Below are 23,491 nucleotides of genomic sequence, written 5' to 3'. Positions count from 1 at the left end.
CCCCACATCAAAATTCAGCAGCACCTGCATTTGCTTTAACTGCCACTGTGCTGCCAATGTCAACAAATATACACACAAACACACACACACACACACACACACACACACACACACACACACACACACACACACACACACACACACACACACACACACACACACACACACACAAATACACACACACACACACACACACACAATTACACACACACACACACACACACACACACACACACACACACACACACACACACACACACACACACACACACACACACACACACACCTTGCACAACACTACACGGGGTCAAAAAACCTGCAAAACATACTCAATGTTGTTCAAATTAATTTGACAACTGCAATACGTGCGTAGCCCTTAGCTAAGCATCCCAGACAATAAAGCATTTGTGGGTTTGCGTATATTTGCTGTCTAAATATGCCAGGTTGTTTTGGCATCAGCCAAACCAATAATGTGACGCACATCAAGGATGCACCTCCCCTCATGCAGTGTGTATGTAAATAGTGTGTGTTCCGTTTAACGTCAAGTGTGTGTGTGAATACAAGTAATGCTTAAAGGAAGAGACAAAATGAGGAACGACCAAAAAGAGGAGTGCAGGTTAATCAAATCAAAGTTTATTGGTGGCGTACACAGTTTTGCAGGTGTTATCGCAGGTGCAGTGAAATGCTAGTGTTTTAGCAACAACAGTACATTAATATCTAGCAATACAATAACAACACACACATTATCCAAAAGTTTTCAAAAAAGAACAATTGCAGACACTTGCATTGATGGAAGCCACAATCTATCTGCAAAGTAAAGCTGATCTACCCACTAAATAAAACATATATAATAAATATATAATACAAATATATAATGAAAATATATAATAAAAAAATATATTAAGACATCAGAACAAGCAATGTCAGAGTCAGGAATATAAATATCTATGTTCTGTATGTGATGGTGTGTATAGACGGTATGGACAGTATATGAATAGAACATGTGTGTACAGCAGTAGTTATATATGATGAGCCTTGACTAGAATACAGTATGGATATAAAGTAGGTAAAACAGACTGTAAACATTATTAAAGTGACCAGTGTCCCATGTCTATGTACATAGGGCAACAGCCTCTAAGGTGCAGAGTAGAGTATCAGGTGGTAGCCGACTAGTGGCAGTGTCTACGGTTCAGGGCAGGGTACTGGACGGAGGCCGACTAGTGGCAGTGTCTACGGTTCAGGGCAGGGTACTGGACGGAGGCCGACTAGTGGCAGTGTCTACGGTTCAGGGCAGGGTACTGGACGGAGGCCGACTAGTGGCAGTGTCTACGGTTCAGGGCAGGGTACTGGACGGAGGCCGACTAGTGGCAGTGTCTACGGTTCAGGGCAGGGTACTGGGCGGAGGCCGGCTAGTGATGACTGTTTAACAGTCAGATGGCCTGGAGATAGATAGGTTAGGTAGTCATATTACAATGGATAAATACAGAAAACTACTCCCTTCCGTTCTAAAAAAGAACAAATGGGACAGATCATGATCTGATTGACCAGTGTGACAACAGCCTGACCACAGCTCTACTCTAACCCCTATCCACCCCAAGTTCCTGTAATGTCCTAACCTCAGTGGACTGCTCAGGCCCTGCAAGTCACCTCCCAGGCTCCCACACACTGCAATCCCATCCGCTCTGGTGTGTCATACACTGGAGGAGAAAAGGAGGTAGTGACAGAGATACACTCATCACAACTGAGCCATGTACTGTAGTGGTTATGATCCCATTTCAAACCAGCCTATACAGTTACTGTATCTGATGAAGATGGAACACATTTCAAGCAGAGTCAGGTTTACTCATACAGTAGCCTAAAACTGTTTCACTTTGTGAATGTATCGTAGCATAAATACTCCTATTACATCAATGCCAGTGTGACTGACCCGGGGACGCGAGTGTCCGATATAAGCAGCATCTTCCCGGAAACTCAAATGAAAAGGAATCTATTTCTGCCTCTCTTTCCTGCTATGCTCGGGCGGATGGGCACACTGATGGTTCCGTAAACCCAGATCACGTCTATCTCAATAGCCCAAAGATTCATGATTTTCAAACTGTCCTTCCTATGTGGTTTCAGTACCTGTGCCAACCCTGTAGCAGCATATGCCTGTCATTGGCAGTTGTTGCGTTATGTTTGACCTTTGACCTCTCACTACAAAAAACATATATAACAGCCCTAGTCACCCCCCCTGAGTGACAGGAAATGATGTGCTGCTGCCGTGGCCTCTGTGCTGCTGAGCGGTGTGGTTAGGGGTGCTGTGAAACAGGCAGCAAGAAAAAATTACCAGATAATTAACGGTTATCATGTCTCAAGAGAGAGGGGGAGAGCGAGAGAGAGATGTATGTTTGTGTGAATGAGTGTATGTGAGAGAGAGTTTATGTGAAATAGAGAGACTGAGACAGAGAGAGCAACAGTGAAAAATGAGAATCAGATTAGAATACAGTATGTGCATCATTATATACTTATGTTACATTATTGGACATCATTTAGGCCTTGTCGATGGACTACTTTGTGCACATTCATTTATTTGTCGACACTCCGCACTGGATATACAGATGTATCCAGAATCCTATCTACTCAATTCAATTCAAGGGGCTTTATTGGCATGGGAAACATGTGTTAACATTGCCAAAGCAAGTGAGGTAGATAATCCACTGTCACATACATTATACAATACAACTTGTACTACCACTCACACACACATTAGAGCCTTGTCATGAGCCTCTTTGTGCAGTTCATCTGTGGTGTCACTGATCTTCTCTCCTTCGCCCGTACATGTTTTCTGTTTGACTGTCTGTTCTCTGTCATCCTTCCTCCCTCTCTGCTCTACTCTAAACCACCACGCTCCCACACAGAACACTGACTGCAGCCCAGCAGCTGAACAGAGAAACAACAGGCCACCTCAAGATTTAAAGAGGCAGGATGCTGAAGTAGCTGAGAGCAGGGTGCCCATGTTAATATGCATGTTACATGTCAACCATACATTCATTTGATACGTATTTGATGGCTTATGTTTTGCCTGTGCATCCTGGTTTCACTTCAGCACCTCTCAGAAGACTTCCAGGTGAAAGGAAACTTTGCAGGTTGCTTTTGTGCTCGGTGTAATGACTCTACTGGAAGAGACAGGGACTCCCTCAGTTACTGTGAGATGAACAGTCACAGACACCTATCTACCAATATCTGATCTCAGAGCAGTTCATTAGTGCGGCCTGCAGTTAGCTATCCCCAGATGACCTGGGTTTGACTAATATCTGGTTCCGATTTGGATCAGACATATCACACATTCAGTTTTCATCCACAGTCCCAGCTGATAATAACACAAGTCACTCTTGTTGAGAGAGACAGAAAGATAGATAGAGCGAGAGAGAGAGAGTTAGGTAGAGACAGGAGACAGTAGAGTACAGCTCATGTGTGTCTAAGGGAATGAGACTAGCATGGTCTCTATCACAGCCCCTATTAGAAACATGCACTGTCCCATTATGGGCTGAGTTTGAGAATAAATCATCTAATGCACCCCCCAGTTCAAAGCATTACCCCGTCAAACCTAATCTAACCTGCTCTCCCCCACTGCCCTCGCCCCCCTCCCTTGGCGGACAAAGCCATTCGCCGCCTCAGGCAAGGGCTGGGAACACAGGAGCAAAGTTACAGCCAAGAGAGCGGTAGACTAGCACTAGCGCTGACAGGAAACCTCCCCAGTGTCTGTGTCTCTAGTCTGTAGAACCCACACTTCCCGTGGACGACCTTAAGATCTGGATATGTGAAATGACTGCTCCGGGGTCACTCCGGGGTCACAAAGCATTGCTTTGGCAGCCAATTAAAATATATTGCCCTGTGAAATGACACTGTTGTTTGTTGTTCCCAATAGCATTTAGAAGAGGAGGGAGATTGTAAAATAGATTGCGAATTCTGCAAGTATCAGCCTTTCGACTGAGAACTTTAGTGCCATTAAGAATACGGCTAAGAACAACAAGTGAATGGCCTTTTTAGAGCAACCACTGGTAAAGAAAACATATCTGTGTGATGTCTTCTGCATGTCTCCTCTGTGTCTGTCACTCAATGTGGTTTCCACCACAAGACACATACCCTATTCCCATAAGAACTATAAGGCTAGCCTCCATGACAGCACAGCTAGGGGACAAACATACCAGCAGACATTCAACACAGACCTAGAGTCAGTTGGGGTTTTACTAATCACGGAGATGGCTTTGAGGTGTTATACTGATCTTAGAACAGTGCTTTGACGTAACTTGTAAATTAATTCTAGTCTGACAGGCCTTGAGTAGGGCCAGACTGATTGTCTTGGGAAATAATTACCTCAAGCATTCAGACATGATTTAAAATAAGAAAACATCCTATGGAAATGATTAAACCTGAACCAAACACTGTGGGAAAACAAGAGTACCTATAGTTATATTGATTTAATATGCTCACAAGAGATGATGAAAATACTCCATAGATTCTGTCTGACACTAGCTGTCAACTTGAAACAGGGAACTAGTGAGCACATGCACAGTGAGTGCACCAGAGAGGCTGTTACAGGATCTGTAGGTGTAGACATGTACAGACTCAACTCCCTCAATATAATTTGTTACATGCATGACTGCATGCACTAGTTGTTAGTGGGCATTCAACTCCACATTTCGTATCTAAGGAAGGTAGCTCATTTTGATTGAGTATGAAATGTTAAAATCACAGATTCATTTTAATGTGATGTGCGATTCAAATTACAGTCTTTTAGGGCCATGCATCCGCAATGCATCTGTGTTCTTACCTATTTAGTAAAGATAAAAGAGTTAAGTCCCCTTCAGCGACAAGGACAGGGACAGTGACTCAGTGACAGGGCTTGTGTTACGTGAGACCTGTCTCACACCAGGTTTGCACTTCCGTTCTCACTTAAAGACAAGCCTCATTGATCCGTTGGAGAGGAGGGATAGAAGCTGTGTGTTTTTCCATGGCTCCCTCCAGTGCTGAGGCCTGCAGACTGCTACTCTCTGTGTGGAGCTGCGGCTGCAGCCGGGTGTGAGACGGCCCGGGCCGTGATGACTGACAGGCCTCGAAAAGGGATAATGTGTCTGGCCTCTGTGCCAGTGCAGCACAGTACAGCTCCAAGTGATAAACACTGGCAACCTGATCCAGAGACAAGAGAAGCCTCTGCTCCTCCTGACACAATGCAAACGTAATGCACCTCTGCAACGCCTCACTCAGATCTGACCAGACTTGCTTAAACAGTTCCACCTTGATCTAGCCCAGATCTAGTTCACCTCAGCTCATTACAGCCCAGCCCAGCCCTGTCCGATTCAACTAAGCTCAGCCCAACTGGGCTCGTCTCGCCCCCTCAGAGGAAGCCATCAAATCTTACCACCATCTGTCTGCTGTCTCCTGCTTCACAACGGGGACTCTCCACCACTAGTATTGTAAAGGCCCTCCCTATTCAATATTCCCATTCAGACGACAGGACCTTTGCATTCTCTCCCTTCAGGAATATTTATTGGAAGTTTATTTTATTTTATCTGTTTTTTATTACTCCTCTTGTGCAAATAGGCCCCCTCAGAGTGGCTGGGCCCCTGCCCTTGCCGTAATGCCAATGTAAACATGGGAAAGTAATTTGAATTCTAACAAAGTGTAGATTAGCTGGTGACAGTTTGTGGCATGGGCGATTATTTCTAAACTAATCCTGTTTTGATATGCATCGGCGTCCCGGCAGGAATTTTCAATTTGTTTTCCCATTGCCGGATGTAAACAAGCTCCCAATGTCTCCTTATCACTGAGATGCACTGACGGGGAATGAACATGCGTCTGTCTCCCACCTCCCCCCTCCCCCTTCCTTCCCGCCCCCCACACCCTTCTCCTCGCTATACTGCTCAGCGTCTGGTTTGAGTCGCTAAGAAGCAGACTTGCTTGTCTGGGTTTCAACAAGTCCCTTTATCACACGCAGGTAGAGGGGTTTATGTATGTACCTGCAAGTCATTTGCAAACATGAAGTCCTCAGAAACGCTCCTCCTGAATATGTTCTGCTTGAGGAGTTTCTGCCCATTTCCCTGTGTGAATAGGCAAATGTGCAGCCCGGCAAAATGGCCCCCTATAACTCAAAAGAAACGGGCGTACCCACAAGCCTGGTGTATGTGATAAATGTTTACAGAGTTGATTGTCGACTGCAAGTTATGGAGAGAATTAATTGTTTATTTGAATAACAACAACAACAAAAAATTAAATGGTCAACTTTAAATTAAAGTTCCAAACTTAGTCAAAAACGATTGAGAAATGATGGTGGTGTAACGGCACTATTTGTGGTTCTTTGTTGCTGGTAATATCTCGCATTTGGCTCCCCGTCGTACCCTCCAACTATTTAGGACGTGTTGACTCATTTCATAATGTGCAGTGTACCTGAGTGCAGGACTTAAAAGCACAGACTAACAGCGTCAGAGAGAGAGAGCCACTGTTGCGCTAGAGGCGTTGACTTTAACCTTCCTTCATTTGGCAGGAATGCCAAAGGGGCTATTTATCTCGATTTGTGATTGATTGCTCCTGCCTGAAGCTCATCAGCATGTTGCTCGTCATGTCTTAATGTTTATCAGGATTATGCGAAGATAAACATTGTAATCCTCAACGTGGTCCGGGACTTCCAATTACCCACGCTCATTTACCAAAAATAAGGTCACCATTGATTTAACCTATTAATACAACATAAGCCATCTGCCATCCCTCTCCTGCTAATTTCACCAAAGTTAGGCCTGACTCTCGAGGTGACCCTCTAGATGCCCCTGGCTCATCGGGAGTGGGCGTTTGATTAGAGGTGACCAGGCACGCAAGCCTGCGGTCACTGATGTTACCCAGCCTGGCCATAGCGTTAGCGATAGTGCCGGGGTAGACGTCCAGTCCGTGCTGACAGTCTGGATCGATGGGGGACAGATCGCTTTCTCCTCCTGCTATCATTACAATCCCGCCCCTGCGCTCAGGTAGCTAGAGAGGGGAGCTGCAGGGGGTAACAGGACTGACTGAGGGACACAAAGGATACTAGAGGTGATGGAGCTGATCAAGGGGTACCCTCACCCAGACATACTGTCTACTGTCCTTACATATTTTAATATAACATATTGTAGGTACAGTAGTTATGAAGAAGAAAGAGTCATCTGCCTGATGACACTGTTACCTAATGAGACTTTTGATGTTTTTTATTCAGTGATAAAACAATCACAAGATGTACATTTTTATTCTGTTTTTTTATATTGTGTTCTATATATTCCAATCCACACTGATCTTAGCATATTTACCCTTAGTGGGATAAATAAAGTATCTTGAATCTAATTTAATTAAACACAATATCTGTTCGGCTGAAACATGATAGAGCTTCATGGCCTGGCACATAAGTAAGGGCTACAGAGCAGACTGACTCCGTATCCGCCCTTCATTAATCTAGTCTAATACATTCAAATCCAAGCACTGCTTTCACAGGCAAGAGTAAGCACGCCTTAAATTACAATACAGAGGAGTGGAAATCATTACTGCCTTTAATGTTCCCAATCTAATTGAGGCATTAATTTAAGCAGAGAACTCCACTGAGGATGATTCATAACTGTTTTTTAATTTAGAGGGGCCTTCAGCAGGAATAAGGAATATCACAGGGAATAGCCAGTCAATGTTTCTCGTTTTTTCTAGATATGAAAGCCCCTTGACGTTCCGGAAGGGTAGAGAGGGGAACTGCACAGCGGGAGAAAACCCTTGCCTGCCCGAGAATACGCACACATACATACACATACACATACACATACACACGCACGCACGCACGCACACACGCACGCACGCACGCACGCACGCACGCACGCACGCACGCACGCACGCACGCACGCACGCACACACACACACACACACACAAAGGCTATGTGGCTCCTCTGGTGATTTTTGATTTGTTTAAGTGTGTGTGTTTGTTTGTGTGAGCATGCTTGTGTGTATGTGCTGTTGGCGTGCCTCGAGGCTCCTCTGTCTCCTTATCAGTCTCAAAGTAAAAAAACATGCTTCTCTAAGCTTAAATGAAGTGTTTAGCAATGTCTCAAATACTGCAGAATCACTGCACTTTAAGGGGAATGTGCTTGGGCAGATGTAGTGAAGAATGGCTTGATGATGTCTTTACAGAGTGGCAGTCAGTATGTATCTGTAGGGAGGCTGATTGAACCTGATGTCTGACTGTTGTCTCTGAGTTTTGGTTATGAGCAGATTTCTCTGATGCAGTTCTGGTGATTTCATTCACACACAGTACAGAGGACTCTAATATTCCTCTGTACGACAGCGCATCATGAAAAATAACAGTTCTAATGAGTAGTGAAATATAATGTATGACTTTTGACATTATATTTAGTAATAGATTTAAAAATATATATCTAATCACTTTAGAATAATTATAAGACTTGAGAATTATTTGAATATGTTTTTAGACAGGCCGCAATCTCTTGTACCAATTTCATACCCATTGCAGGGACCAGTTACCCCACAGAGCCAGAAACCTAAGGAACCCTCTCATACGCATACGCACACACACACACACACACACACACACACACACACACACACACACACACACACACACACACACACACACACACACACACACACACACACACACACACACACACACACACACACACACACGGACCTCTAGGGACTTTGTCACACTGATACCGTCACGGTTCCCCCGTGGTATTAGTGTCACGCATGGCATGCCATCTGGAGTGGGGAGAAGGGTTTGTTCAAAGACTGTTTGAGCTGAGTGGTACATGCTTTGACCGTGCGGCTGACCATCTGGGCTGGCACGGTGTGTATCACTAACTTTGAGCTGCCTGTTCTGCAGAAAGGGGAGGAGGGGGGAGAGCGAGAGGGAGATAGCTGCAGGGTTAAGAGCAGTCAGGAGCTTAGTGGACATATTGATGAATGTATTAGATAACGCTGGTGTTCCCTTGCCTGCCTACTGGGATTTTTGTCATTCTCTTCCAGAAGCTGTCCACAGTGCAGAGAGATTTATTTTACCTCTAGTATGAGACAGAACAACTCTGTATCTCTTCCTCCCATACTGTACCTGTTGATTCTGCAGCAAATTTACAAAGGAAAGAAAAGGCATTGGGGTGGCCAGATAGCTTGCAACAATAACAAGAAGCTGCCATGTGGAGAATCCTATGTGACTCGTTTCAGCTGGTTTTTCCTTGTTCTTGATACCATGTCTTGTTTTGAGGTGTTTTGACTGTTGCCACGTCTATGCTAATATGGCAAAAAAAATGCTAGCTAGCTAACCAACAACTGTAACGTCATATTTGAGAGACAACAAGTGCTCATTTTGCAAACAAAATATAGTTTCCATGCTGTCAACAATCTAAGCCAACCCCATATGGTTTGCCCCATAGTTGCGCACGACTCAGTTTTGTTGCTAAACAACCAACCCGTCTATTGAAGAGTTGTTTCTATTGTTGTGTATATTATTTTGTGTGTGTATGGATTCACCCTCTTTCATGTTGATTATGTATTAGTTTAACAGGCTGGTGAACTGTATAATAGATACAGGAGCATGATCTAAGAAGCCACCTTTTTTCTTCTTTTCACCGTGAGCTTGCGATAGAAATGTACTGACATCAACACTAATAGTTCATCTTTAATTTCCATATCAAAACACTATCCGATGTTGTTTGCTCTTTTAGCGTGCGGGCAGAAAAAAGTCTGTAACAAGCCGCTTATTGGTTTTAAGGCCGTTAAAAGAGGAAAGGGGATTTTTTTTATGCTAAAACAGGGATGATCAAAAGTAAGCCCATCTTATTATTCAGTCTCTACTGCTAAGGGTTGGTTTTACTAGCGGAGATGAAGAGGAGGATGGGGGAGAGGGGGTGGAAATGGTAGTAAAGGAGGGTTACATCTTAGGAGGGTTACATATTAGGAGGGTTACATCTTAGAAGGGTTACATCTTAGGAGGGTTACATATTAGGAGGGTTACATCTTAGAAGGGTTACATCTTAGGAGGATTACATATTAGGAGGGTTACCTTTTAGGAGGGTTACATCTTAGGAGGGTTACATTTGTATCAAAGTCCATGACTCATGCTTTGACCCCCTGGGCCGACGGGTGTGCTTGCCCGGCAGGAACACTTATCCTGACAGGTCTGTGTGTGGCTCTGAGTAGGGCTGTGGCAGTCAGAAAATTGTGTCAGCCTGCGATTGTCAAGCAAATAACTGTCAGTCTCACTGTAATAGACCATTAATTAACATTAACACATTTAGCATCTCCTGGCTTCCACACATACATTTTAAAAAGTCTAATAAATCCACCTTCAGAAGAAATCCATGATTTATTTTAGACAGATCTAAAGAAGCATGATATGAATAAAATGTAGTCTATTTCAGAAGAACAGAATAACATGTCCTTATGTTAGGTCTTGATCTGGCTATGCCAAATGGCTTATAATTCCGTAGCATTATTTTATATTATTTTATAGTACGAAGAATACAATTGAACAAAGCTGAATAAAATATAAATATGTTCTCCAAACGATTTGAGGAAGTGCGCACTATTCTGTGTTGGGCGGTTAACAAAGAAATAGGTACTCCTATATGCTTCATTTAGAGTTATTCATGTAAATGTAGTTGTTCTACAAACGTTGAGCTATATGTTTTGATTTTTAATACATTGTAAGGCTGCATGATGCGACTCTAATGATGATTTGAAAAAAGTTGGTTGAAAGACATGAGCTCTGCTTAGTTTTTTGCAAAGGCTGTACACACTTCATCAGTCTCTCATTCACAGTTTGGCAAGCGCATGATAATGCCTAGAATTTCACAGAGGCATCCTCTTTGTGCGGCCATAATGCACCCCAAAAAAATCCATGCCTTTTGCGGCCATTGGCCATTGTGCGCTTCTACCTGAGTGCTGCGCGCTCGATAACGTGATTGGGTCTTTCTCACAGGCTACAAGTGAAGACAAACACATCGGGGACTCAACTGCACGTGTCCTTATCTAATTCCAAGGTGCATATTGAAGATATTGGAAGACGTGTTCACATTTATTTTTCGTCAGCCAACAAGATGAGTATGCCTAACGAACAACAAAAGCACTAGCCTATGTCAAACTACTTTCCCTATAGTACAAAAGTTGACCTACTCGGTGTGAGAAATAAATATTCCAAACATAGACTGACAACATTTTCTGACTGCCACAGCCCTACTCAGAGCCACACACAGACCTGTCATGCGCTAGATCCCAAATTAATACAACCACAAGCATCAAAAAAACTTTTTTACGCAATGTGGCTGAAGCAATAGATAAGAACATTCAGTTTAAAATGTTGATAAACAATTAGGATATTTATTCACATTTTAAGTGCAGCAATGTGCACATGGTAGTAGGCTATAAACGCAAATTTTCCATTAACGTAAAACACCATTATCAAAAGTGACCGCAAATGCATTTATGTATGTAATGCTTTTATTCTAAAAGTGCATTTTAATGGTGAAAAAGATTCTCCCCAAACTTGAAACTCACGCACTGCTTATGTATGCCAGTTGGGCTTTACAACCATTGTAAAGCGGATTAATGTGCTTAATTGTAAGAAGTTATTTGGCCAATAGTTGTGATACAAACCTTATTAAAACATATAGGCCTATCGGCTAGGCTACATGAGGTGTGCGACAATAATTAGAAAAAGTCGCAAAAAAAAGGCATTGTTTCCTATGCTGGGCATCATTCACAAGTGATAATATATAATTCACAAGTGATAGGCTAATATTGTCACCCATCAGACTATTCTTGATTTAATCTTGTCTTTACATATACTAAATAATATATGTGTGAGATTTGTTTTGATTTAGAATGGACCAATATCATGCACCTGTATCGAAACAGGGTCAGCGGGAAAAAATACATGTCATCTATGCACTTAAATGGGGCTTTTCCCCGTGGTTTATTTTCATGCAGGCCAGCTAGGCTACTAGGCTAGGCTGTTGTAAAAATATAAGCAATGTGTTTAGTATTAGGAAAGTTGAGAAATAAAGATAGTTAGCCTAGCCTATAGAAAGCTGAGCCTCCGATTTTTAGTAGAGGCCATCACTCTGTTTTCTAAAGCAATTGCATAGCCTATTGAAATGTTGCGCAACATGAGCTTATGGGGTTCTCATGAAGTGTTTGATTAGATTTTTGAATACATTTGCATTGATGTCAGAGTGATTAGAGGGACAATAGAGTGCCGCGTACCAGGCAGTTTGGTAGGCTACTAATGACCATCAGCAGCATCAGAGTTTGGAGAAGCCTAATTACCGTAACTAAACAGTCACGTGGAATTTGACTGCCTTCATGACTCGTGACCTCTGGTGTGGCGGTAATACGGTCACTGCCGTTGTGGCGGTCACAAGAGAGTGAGCGTGCAAGTGCTATAGGGAAAAAAGAGATGTCTCACACCACTACGGTGGGTCTACAGGTGGCCAGATCCGTGCCCAGCCACATTACTTTAGTCAGCCGAGAGGAGGTATCCACTTCCCCTTAATATTTGATAGTTTCCTTCAAAGGTGTCCTGCTGCCTTTACTGATCTCTGCTCTCTGCTGCTGTGTCTGGGCCGGGCTTGGTGCTAGTCGTTCAAACTTCTCGCCTGTATCCTGCATGGGGATAGTGTTACCCTTCTCCTTTACCTCTTCTTCTCTCCTCTCTCCTCATCTCTCCTTCCTCTGCTTGCGCTATCGCTTCTATCTCCCCTGGCCATCATCGATCATCACAGAATGCACAGTTAAGCTCAACAGAGGATCGGTCGCCCCCCAGCATGCCCCTCGGTTAGCGGGCGTCTACCAAAGGGAGAGACCTTTGGCTGGGTCAGGCATAGGGGGAATTCCCAGAGTGGGTGGATGGAGGGAACCAAGGAATGAAGGGGGGAGAAGGGCTTGTCAGGCACAGCTACGGCTGGTCAGATCGTATTCCTGGCGTCCCAGCGTTCTTGATTCCCCAGGAGGAGTCGAGTCCAACTGGCATTAACATACAGTATGAAGGCATTCCGGTTTCTCCCACCGTATTCAAAGAAAACCAACAGAAAACCAACAAGGGAAAAAAAAATATATATATTCACTGCTCAAAAAAATAAAGGGAACACTTAAACAACACAATGTAACTCCAAGTCAATCACACTTCTGTGAAATCAAACTGTCCACTTTGGAAGCAACACTGATTGACAATAAATGTCACATGCTGTTGTGCAAATGGAATAGACAAAAGGTGGAAATTATAGGCAATTAGCAAGACACCCCCAATAAAGGAATGGTTCTGCAGTGACCACAGACCACTTCTCAGTTCCTATGCTTCCTGGCTGATGTTTTGGTCACTTTTGAATGCTGGCGGTGCTTTCACTCTAGTAGTAGCATGAGACGGAGTCTACAACCCACACAAGTGGCTCAGGTAGTGCAGTTCATCCAGGATGGCACATCAATGCGAGCTGTGGCAAAAAGGTTTGCTGTGTCTGTCAGCGTAGTGTCCAGAGCATGGAGGCGCTACCAGGAGACAGGCCAGTACATCAGGAGACGTGGAGGAGGCCGTAGGAGGGCAACAACCCAGCAGCAGGACCGCTACCTCCGCCTTTGTGCAAGGACGAGCACTGCCAGAGCCCTGCAAAATGACCTCCAGCAGGCCACAAATGTGCATGTGTCTGCTCAAACGGTCAGAAACAGACTCCATGAGGGTGGTATGAGGGCCCGACGTCCACAGGTGGGGGTTGTGCTTACAGCCCAACACCGTGCAGGACGTTTGGCATTTGCCAGAGAACACCAAGATTGGCAAATTCGCCACTGGCGCCCTGTGCTCTTCACAGATGAAAGCAGGTTCACACTGAGCACATGAGCACATGTGACAGACGTGACAGAGTCTGGAGACGCCGTGGAGAACGTTCTGCTGCCTGCAACATCCTCCAGCATGACCGGTTTGGTGGTGGGTCAGTCATGGTGTGGGGTGGCATTTCTTTGGGGGGCCGCACAGCCCTCCATGGGCTCGCCAGAGGTAGCCTGACTGCCATTAGGTACCGAGATGAGATCCTCAGACCCCTTGTGAGACCATATGCTGACACATGCACATTTGTGGCCTGCTGGAGGTCATTTTGCAGGGCTCTGGCAGTGCTCGTCCTTGCACAAAGGCGGAGGTAGCGGTCCTGCTGCTGGGTTGTTGCCCTCCTACGGCCTCCTCCACGTCTCCTGATGTACTGGCCTGTCTCCTGGTAGCGCCTCCATGCTCTGGACACTACGCTGACAGACACAGCAAACCTTTTTGCCACAGCTCGCATTGATGTGCCATCCTGGATGAACTGCACTACCTGAGCCACTTGTGTGGGTTGTAGACTCCGTCTCATGCTACTACTAGAGTGAAAGCACCGCCAGCATTCAAAAGTGACCAAAACATCAGCCAGGAAGCGTAGGAACTGAGAAGTGGTCTGTGGTCACTGCAGAACCATTCCTTTATTGGGGGTGTCTTGCTAATTGCCTATAATTTCCACCTTTTGTCTATTCCATTTGCACAACAGCATGTGAACTTTATTGTCAATCAGTGTTGCTTCGTAAGTGGACAGTTTGATTTCACAGAAGTGTGATTGACTTGGAGTTACATTGTGTTGTTTAAGTGTTCCCTTTATTTTTTTGAGCAGTGTATATATAACCAGTGTTCAATTACTGACGAGCAAATGGACAGAGGCTTTTTTGGAGAAGTGGATGAAATCTGGGAGACTTCAAAGACAAGGGAGGGTATAAAGTTCCCAAACACTTCATGAATATTGCAGTATTCCAAAGTCACTCCTCTTGATCTGAAAGATAGAACTTCTGAGGATCGGGGCCCCCTTCCTTACTTACAGTAGCAGAGTGGATGGCTAGTCCATGAACTATTTAAATACACACCGAGATGTGAGGAGGCAGTGGCCAGCATGCTAATGTAAACCAGACTGGATCCATAGAGAAGCCCTCTGTTACTGATTACCCACTCCTATCCTCTCCAGCGCTGCTCTCAGGGAGTCTGGTTTGAGATGGAGTCAGAAATACATTGATATTCTGGATTCTCTTTTTATCAGTTATAAAAAATATTTTCTGGACAATTTTATTCTTATACTGAGGTCAAAATAAATGTTTGTGTGTGCATGTGTTCACATACATGTACAGTATGTTTGTGTGCTTCAGTATATGTGTGTGTGTACATACAGTACTACTACGCCTTGATACATGGATGTGTATTTGTGTATATCAGCATATGCACAGCATAATGTTCACAGCTGTTTGTAACAGAAGTGTCCCAGAGTCTGAAAGTCAAGACAAGTGACAAAGGGACTAAAACTCACTCTAGAAGTTGGCCAATACCAGTGTCATCAACCCCCCTTCATGTCCCCAGTGAGAGTCCTCTACCATCCACTCTTGGCTGTCTTATCTTAGGCACTGCGCTAATGAGAAACAAGCCATCTTTTTAACACTGTGACGCCCTGTGGAAGGATCTGGTTCAAGGCTGAAGGAGCCACTCCCAGGGTGTGATGCCAGTTTTTAGTGTGAGGGACGGGTGACAGTACTTCACTCTGTCAGTTAGAGAGTCAATATGTTAGTTTTTTTGCATTGTTTGTTAGAGGTTGGCAGGGTGTGATGGGTGGGCTGTGGCGTGCTGGGGATGTTAGTGAGGAGTAGGATGTCTTGGTGACTGCTGGCACTCTCACCGACACCCTATATGGGCATGGTGGGTCACAGGGGTAAGTCAAGTCTGGAGAGACCCAAGGCCAAGGCCACCACATGGTAAATATGGAGATAATATATTTGTGGGACCAGGACTCAAAGCTTCTACCAAATTGTCCCATATATTCAAAGCAACAAGTGTATTCAGTTGTTCTGTGAGAGTGCAACATATTTAATGACTTATGCTATGCAGCTGGCAGTAATGAACCAGTCTGCTCCTCTTGTCTTCATATATACATAAATAATATGGCTCATAGAAATACTGAACTTCAGTTGACAAATCCAGTGTTATTCCTAAGTGTTGTTGTCCTATGTGATTTAAAGCCCTCTCTTAACTCTACAGCTCTGTATCCTCAGTCTCCAGACCTCTAGTATGTGAGACCGTGTCACAACAGGCCCGTGGTACCCACAGGCAGAGAGGGCTAAGTGGTTGTGAGGACTGGGAAAGGGCCTGGGTAAAAGACTAAAGACTTTTCAGAGGAGCTCGCTGCTTTGCACTGCACTGCTCCCACTCTTCTCTTCAGATCAGCGCTCAGTCGCCCCAGCAGAGTCAGTCGCCCCCAGCAGAGTCAGTCGCCCCAGCAGAGTCAGTCGCCCCAGCAGAGTCAGTCGCCCCCAGCAGAGTCCGTCGCCCCCAGCAGAGTCAGTCGCCCCCAGCAGAGTCCGTCGCCCCCAGCAGAGTCAGTCGCCCCCAGCAGTCAGTCGCCCCCAGCAGAGTCAGTCACCCCCAGGAGAGTCAGTCGCCCCCAGCAGAGTCAGTCGCCCCAGCAGAGTCAGTCGCCCCCAGCAGAGTCAGTCGCCCCCAGCAGAGTCAGTCGCCCCCAGCAGAGTCAGTTGCCCCCAGCAGAGTCCGTCGCCCCCAGCAGAGTCAGTCGCCCCAGCAGAGTCAGTCGCCCCAGCAGAGTCAGTCGCCCCCAGCAGAGTCAGTCGCCCCCAGCAGAGTCAGTCGCCCCCAGCAGAGTCAGTCGCCCCCAGCAGAGTCAGTCGCCCCCAGCAGAGTCCGTCGCCCCCAGCAGAGTCAGTCGCCCCCAGCAGAGTCAGTCGCCCCCAGCAGAGTCAGTCGCCCCCAGCAGAGTCAGTCGCCCCCAGCAGAGTCAGTCGCCCCCAGCAGAGTCAGTCGCCCCAGCAGAGTCAATAAGCTGTTTGTTTTAAGTGTCTCTCTCGCTTTCATTCTCTCTCTCTCTTTCTTTCTCTCTCTCTTTCTCTCTCTCTCTCCCTCTCTCTCTGACTCGTTCTCTATCTATCCCTCTGAAGCGGTGTTCAGTCTTGCACTGCGGCATGGAGCTACATGAAGCCGTTTAGAGTTCCCATCCTTACCATTGTTCCAGCTTGTTCCTCTCAGAGGTGACTATTATCCTTCTAACCACGCTCTCTGCCAGGGGACAAACAAAGATTTGTTGATAGTTTGTTGAATATTGCACCCGGGAGGATTGCATGCTTAACACGTGGAATGTGTAATAAATTAAAAACAACAATTTTGCTGACATGGTGAGATAGACAGGGAGACAGGGAGGACGTGTGTGTGAGGGATGGGAGCGGGGTTGTGTGCAAAGATGGGGAGAGGGACGGGGGTGAAGCAGCTTCCTCCTCTCTCTCGTTCTGTTATCTCACAGTTCCCTCTCTCTGTCTTTCCTGTCGCTCTCTCTCCGTCTATCTGTCATTCCCTCTGTCTTTCATCTCCTCCCTCTTTTGGAGCTCTGATGGAGGAGTACGTAACGGATTTGCTAAATGGGTTCCCCTCCTAGCCTCCCCGCCTCACTTAGATAAAGATTGCATTTCAATATTTCAGGAGAGACATTTTCATTCATCGTCCTCGCTAAGAGATAACGATTAGATGTATGTTGCTCTGGTTCACATAAATCAACTTGTTTTGGGTGCACTCCAAGTACCCCCCCCCCCCCCCCCCCCCACGCCCCTTCCTTAGGCACATTCTCACTCCTCAGCCAGCAGTGTGTTCAATAGATTTTGCATTGACCATTGACTGTTGGCTTTAGGTGCAGTTAATTTAGGGTGTTGTGAATGGCCAACTTTGAAGGGCAATTGATCGTTACAATCAAATGTTTCAGTCTTATACATGATAGTAATTATAGCAATTGATAATGAACATTGGAGACTATTTACAAAAAGAGAAAGGCTGGGCCAGTTGCCCCATTGAATATCATAAAGTATGTCACTCCGTCCATCACAACATCCACTTCCTACCTGTCTGCTGACATGGTTTTACAGACCTATACTTCACAACTGAAGCTCTCTGTCTCTCCACCTGCCAATATCCAGCATCGCTGTGGCCTAATGGACACACAGTAAAGACTGAGCCCATTAGATCCCATTATAGAGCCATGGGAGAGAGGAGAAGGGAATGAACAGCCAGAAGCATCCTCACCATGGTCCTGTGCTCTTTCAGGTTTAGTACCAAACATTTCAGAAAGTTTACTAATCCTGTCATGAACATAAGGACATGGTGAAACAGGTGGCAGTGATTTGTAGGGGAGAATCTGGGTATCACACTGAAATGTGTCCCACATGGGTGTCACGCTGAAATGTGTCCGCCTCCATCACCACCACCATCTCTCTCCTCTTGTGAAATATGAGCTGTATGAGGTTCATGGAATTGTAGAGACCACAGTATGGACGGAAGTAGAACTTCTGAATAGAAGAGACTGATAGGAGGTAGATAGATGGATAGTGACACACACACACACACACACACACACACACACACACACACACACACACACACACACACACACACACACACACACACACACACACACACACACACACACACACACACACACACACACACACACACACACACACACACAGTTCAGTCAGTTGAAGGGGGATGGGTCCCCAGAACAGACCTCTCCTCTGCCCTCTCTAGCTGAGACTCTAGCTGTTCCTTGACCCTTGCCAGGATAAGCTGCTTTTGGATCATCAATGGACACCAGTTAAATGTAATTGCCATGTCACAATGTCAGGGACACCATTGACTGTTCCACAGAATTGTCCTGGTAAGAGGATTTTAGAGACCAGATTTCCTTGTTTAGTTCTGTTACAGTCTTACTTTACCCCAGACATGTTGAGGCCAGACATGCCAATTTAGTCATTTAACATGCTTCTGCTATTGCCAAATCCCAAATCGACTTCTTGTCCTTACCCTGTAAGAACTTGTAGCTCTGAAAGGAGTGAGTAGGTGTTATCAATATGCACAATAGGATAGCCACAGCTAGGCTAGGTGTCAGTTTGGCTATAATGCCTACACATATGCAACCTGCATCTAAACAAGTGTATAGGGGTTAGAGGCTAGGGGTCAAGTTTGGGTCTAGGGGTCAAGTTTGGGTCTAGGGCCATTGGACTGTATGGGTGCATGTTTTCTGAAAAATGGAGGTGGCTTAGATCACTGGAGATGTCTGTTAGGGTCTATTAACATTGTGAGAGACCCTGATGCTAAAGCTCCAGGCCCAGATGATTACAACTGTAAGGAAACCCATATAGCAGCGAGCGAGAACATGTGTTACAGCAACATTACGTTATCATGTGAGGTTAGAAACATGGCCTCATAATCAGGAGACAGTGCTGCACTAACCTACCGCGTCGCTGTTTGCAGAGCAGTTCACTATAACCTTCATGTAAATAATTGAACTGCTATTGTGAATTATTCATCAAAGTGCCTGTAAAACAAAGGTAGCAGCTCTCCATAGGGCAATATATTATTTTGCTTTTATGTTCTTTACAGTAGTGACTACATGTATTTATTGTAAATGCTATTACGATATTGATTTACAGTATATTGTTTATTGGTGCCAGGCTTAATGCATATTGCATGTTTGTTCATGGACATGTATGGGCCATTTACATAGTCATAAAGCACATTTCTGTTGCCAGTATGTCTACAGATATGTTAATACATACAGTTCACAAAGACATTAGATAATAAAGGTAGCCACCCATACAGGACTGTATATGGTAGCAAATTACTTTGCAATGTGGTAACAACTTTTATGTTTGGATCTATAAAAAAATGTCATAACATGAATTAATTGTATAAACCTGTAACAGGTCAGGAGAGTGGGTTTCAGTTCAGCTTCTCAGGATGAATAGAGGTGTACTGTAGTGATTGTCATCATACTGTAATGTTCCTGTACTACAGTAGGTTGGATGTTTCCGTGCAGCAGTGAGAGCTGGTCCTCAGGGCTCTATGCAACCTGTGTCCTGTGGGGAGTGGAGCAGCACCAGAGAGAGAGGAGGTTAAGATTGATTTGCACCTCTTTATAAAGCTGCCGTGTAGGCCTCCGGCTCACACCACTGCAGGGCAGAGAGAGAGAGAGAGAGAGAGAGAGAGAGAGAGAGAGAGAGAGAGAGAGAGAGAGAGAGAGAGAGAGCTGTGATAGTGATGAAGAACCAGATAGTGTAAAGGCCATACGGGATATGAACCAATCTGCTTCCTCTTTAAATCCCAAACCTCAAGCTGTCAAGCTTTTAACATTCATCATAAAGCCCCTACCTGCCTCTCTCTCTCTCTCTCTCTCTTTCTCTCTCTCCCTCTCACTCACTCTTCCAAGCTTTTGTCACTGTCACCATCTCTCTTCACCTTGACTTATGTCCCCCCAGGCGTCCCAGAGATTCCATTACCTCTGAGGTCCGACGGTGACCTGGCGGACTTTCACTCTTAGCAGTGACTCAGAGAGACAGATTTACATGGAAGAGATATGGAGGGCTGCTGTGGTATGGGGCTAGCAGGAGCTAGCAAGGCTAGCAAACATCACATCCCAGGGTACACGGAGAGGAATGGCTTATTCTGAGGGTTGCAGCCAGGAGAAAAGAAGATGGGGTGTTGTGGAGGTCTAGTGTAGCTTGGCATGCTGTGATTAATAATATGCTGTAAAATGAGAATAGAATAGCGTTTTGTTTGTATATATTTCTTTCAATTACCCAACAAGCTTACCATTTCTGAGAAATTCTTTACACACGCCCTCTTGCACTTACTTCCAGACTCTAGTTGTCTGTGAGTGTAAAGAAGCTGTTTTTCTTCACCGGGGCCCAGAGAGCTCCTCGCTTTAGCCCTGTAATCAGGGCCTTGCCTCTGTCTGTGTTTGTGTTAATATTGGACCTGACAGCCTCTCCACGGGGGAGGAGCCTTGAACCAAGAGGCTCCAAGACTCCCTCCTCGGCCTTCACCCTGCCCCCTCCTCACCCACCTCCTCACTCCCCTCCTCGGCCCACCTCCTCGGCCCCCTCCTCGGCCCACTTCCTCGCCCCCCTCCTCGGCCCACTTCCTCGGCCCACCTCCTCACCCCTCTACTCGGCCCACTTCCTCGGCCCACCTCCTCACCCCTCTACTCGGCCCACCTCCTCGGCCCACCTCCTCGGCCCACCTCCTCTGCACACCTCCTCGGTCCCCTCCTCGGCCCAACTCCTCGGCCCCTTCCTCGGCCCACCTCCTCGACCCCCTCCTCGGCCCCCTCCTCTGCCCACTTCCTCTGCCCATCTCCTCACCCCCCTCCTCGGCCCCCTCCTCGGCCCCCTCCTCTGCCCACTTCCTCTGCCCATCTCCTCGGCCCCCTCCTCGGCCCCCTCCACGGCCCCCTCCTCGGCCCCCTCCTCGGCCCACCTCCTCAGCCCACCTCCTCGGCCCCCTCCTCGGCCCACCTCCTCAGCCCACCTCCTCGGCCCCCTCCTCTGCCCATCTCCTCACCCCCCTCCTCGGCCCACCTCCTCTGCCCATCTCCTCACCCCCCTCCTCGGCCCCCTCCTCGGCCCACCTCCTCGGCCCACCTCCTCTGCCCATCTCCTCACCCCCCTCCTCGGCCCACCTCCTCGGCCCCCTCCTCGGCCCACCTCCTCGGCCCACCTCCTCGGCCCCCTCCTCTGCCCATCTCCTCACCCCCCTCCTCGGCCCACCTCCTCTGCCCATCTCCTCACCCCCCTCCTCGCCCCCCTCCTCGGCCCACCTCCTCGGCCCACCTCCTCGGCCCCCTCCTCGGCCCCCTCCTCGGCCCACCTCCTCGGCCCCCTCCTCGGCCCCCTCCTCGGCCCACCTCATCACCCACCTCATCACCCAACTCCTCGGCCCACCTCCTCGGCCCACCTCCTCGGCCCACCTCCTCGTCCCCCTCCTCGGCCCACCTCATCACCCACCTCATCACCCACCTCCTCGGCCCACCTCATCACCCACCTCCTCGGCCCACCTCCTCGGCCCACCTCCTCGGCCCCCTCCTCGGCCCACCTCCTCGGCCCCCTCCTCGGCCCCCTCCTCGGCCCACCTCCTCGGCCCCCTCCTCGGCCCACCTCCTCGGCCCCCTCCTCGGCCCACCTCCTCGGCCCACCTCCTTGGCCCCCTCCTCTGCCCATCTCCTCACCCCGCTCCTCGGCCCACCTCCTCTGCCCATCTCCTCACCCCCCTCCTCGGCCCACCTCATCACCCACCTCATCACCCACCTCCTCGGCCCACCTCCTCGTCCCCCTCCTCGGCCCACCTCCTCGTCCGCCTTTAACACAGCCCACTAATCACAGCATAGGAAACCTGACCAACCAAAAACAAACATTCACTGCAGTAAAGACTGGGAGAAGAGGGTTGGCCCCTAATGACATGGGTCAATTGGGCTTCTTTTTTTTACAGCCGGGCCTTTATGGGGTCAGATGCCAGAGATGGACAAATAGTAGGACATTAGCTGCCAGAAGGACGGGTAGGAGCCAGCGGCTGACGGCCCGTTAATAGTCTGTTTGTTAGTGGGGAGGAAGACGTTCGTAAAAGTGGAGATTCTTATCTGTCTAGGACCCTGTGTGTGTGTGTGTGTGTGTGTGTGTGTGTGTGTGTGTGTGTGTGTGTGTGTGTGTGTGTGTGTGTGTGTGTGTGTGTGTGTGTGTGTGTGTGTGTGTGTGTGTGTGTGTGTGTGTGTGTGTGTCACAGACTCAATGCCGAGCAGGCTGTTGACTGCTCAACCCAGGGGCTGCATTTCATTAGGTCAACATAGGGGTTCTGTTCCTACTCTTGGTCCTTTAGCTGGACAGATCTACAATCATATATTTTACTATCCCACTAATGGTTAAAGTTGGAATTGTGCTAGTCTAATCTGATCGTAGAGCTGTGTGTTAAAGGCCACTTCTACCTTGAGCGCTGAAAAACATGCCATGCACCCAGCCTTCCCGCCGGAGGCATCCATTTCATGTGTGTCTAAAATACTGAACAGATGATTTGTCAACACACTAAATACATCTTCAGAGAGGGAAGTTGGGTGAAATGTGTGGGTGGGATTTTTCTGACAGCATAATCAGTTCATCCAGCCATGTTTTATGTCCTGACAGCGACGGCGGTCTCTTTCCGCCTGAGGAGCGCCTTTGGCCACGTTCTCCTGGTCCCTGTGCACACACCTTTAACGACTTCTGAAATGTCACTGAATGTCAGGCGGAAGGATAAAACCAGTGTGTCTGTGTATGTGAGTGTGTGTGTGTGTGTGTGTGTGTGTGTGTGTGTGTGTGTGTGTGTGTGTGTGTGTGTGTGTGTGTGTGTGTGTGTGTGTGTGTGTGTGTGTGTGTGTGTGTGTGTGTGTGTGTGTGTGTGTGTGTGTGTGTGTGTGTGTGTGTGTAAGCGGCAAGGACCTGCTTGCTAGTGATCCTTGGTTGGGTTTTAGTGCAATATTGAGGTGATACTGCTGTGCAGGGTATCTCTGTTCAGGTGTGGGACAGATTTCACCAGGCAAGCTGGTTGGCTGGGGACATGATTGAATGAACATGCTACTAAGGAGCAGAC

General features: G+C 46.9%; 2 protein-coding genes across 2 annotated transcripts in view; both read left to right on the top strand.

The window, feature by feature from the left end:
• The window catches only part of LOC120024737 (transcription factor Maf-like), a 165,587-nt gene that overhangs the window by 87,929 nt on the left and 54,167 nt on the right, over positions 1 to 23,491 (top strand). The gene's annotated exons all lie outside the window — the stretch shown is intronic.
• On the top strand, positions 588 to 22,235 carry LOC120024780 (extensin-like). The gene is made up of 4 exons (XM_038969064.1): positions 588 to 616; positions 1,124 to 1,391; positions 16,263 to 16,850; positions 20,859 to 22,235. Exons 1-4 carry the CDS (start codon positions 588 to 590, stop codon positions 22,233 to 22,235), a joined length of 2,262 nt encoding a protein of 753 aa, XP_038824992.1.

The sequence above is a fragment of the Salvelinus namaycush genome, chromosome 30 (genome assembly GCF_016432855.1).
Source record: "Salvelinus namaycush isolate Seneca chromosome 30, SaNama_1.0, whole genome shotgun sequence".
Classification (NCBI taxonomy): Eukaryota; Metazoa; Chordata; class Actinopteri; order Salmoniformes; family Salmonidae; genus Salvelinus; species Salvelinus namaycush.
The sequence above is the reverse complement of the archived record's forward strand: the minus strand, read 5'-3'. Positions and strand labels throughout refer to the sequence as shown.

Excerpts from the sequence above, each read along its gene's own strand:
- LOC120024780 (XM_038969064.1), top strand. The coding sequence starts at position 588 with ATGAGGAACGACCAAAAAGAGGAGTGCAG. Across the intron at positions 1,392-16,262 it reads TGTCTACGGTTCAGGGCAGG|ATCAGCGCTCAGTCGCCCCA; the intron begins GTACTGGGCGGA and ends TCTTCTCTTCAG. Across the intron at positions 16,851-20,858 it reads AGTCAGTCGCCCCCAGCAGA|CCTCTCCACGGGGGAGGAGC; the intron begins GTCAGTCGCCCC and ends TGGACCTGACAG.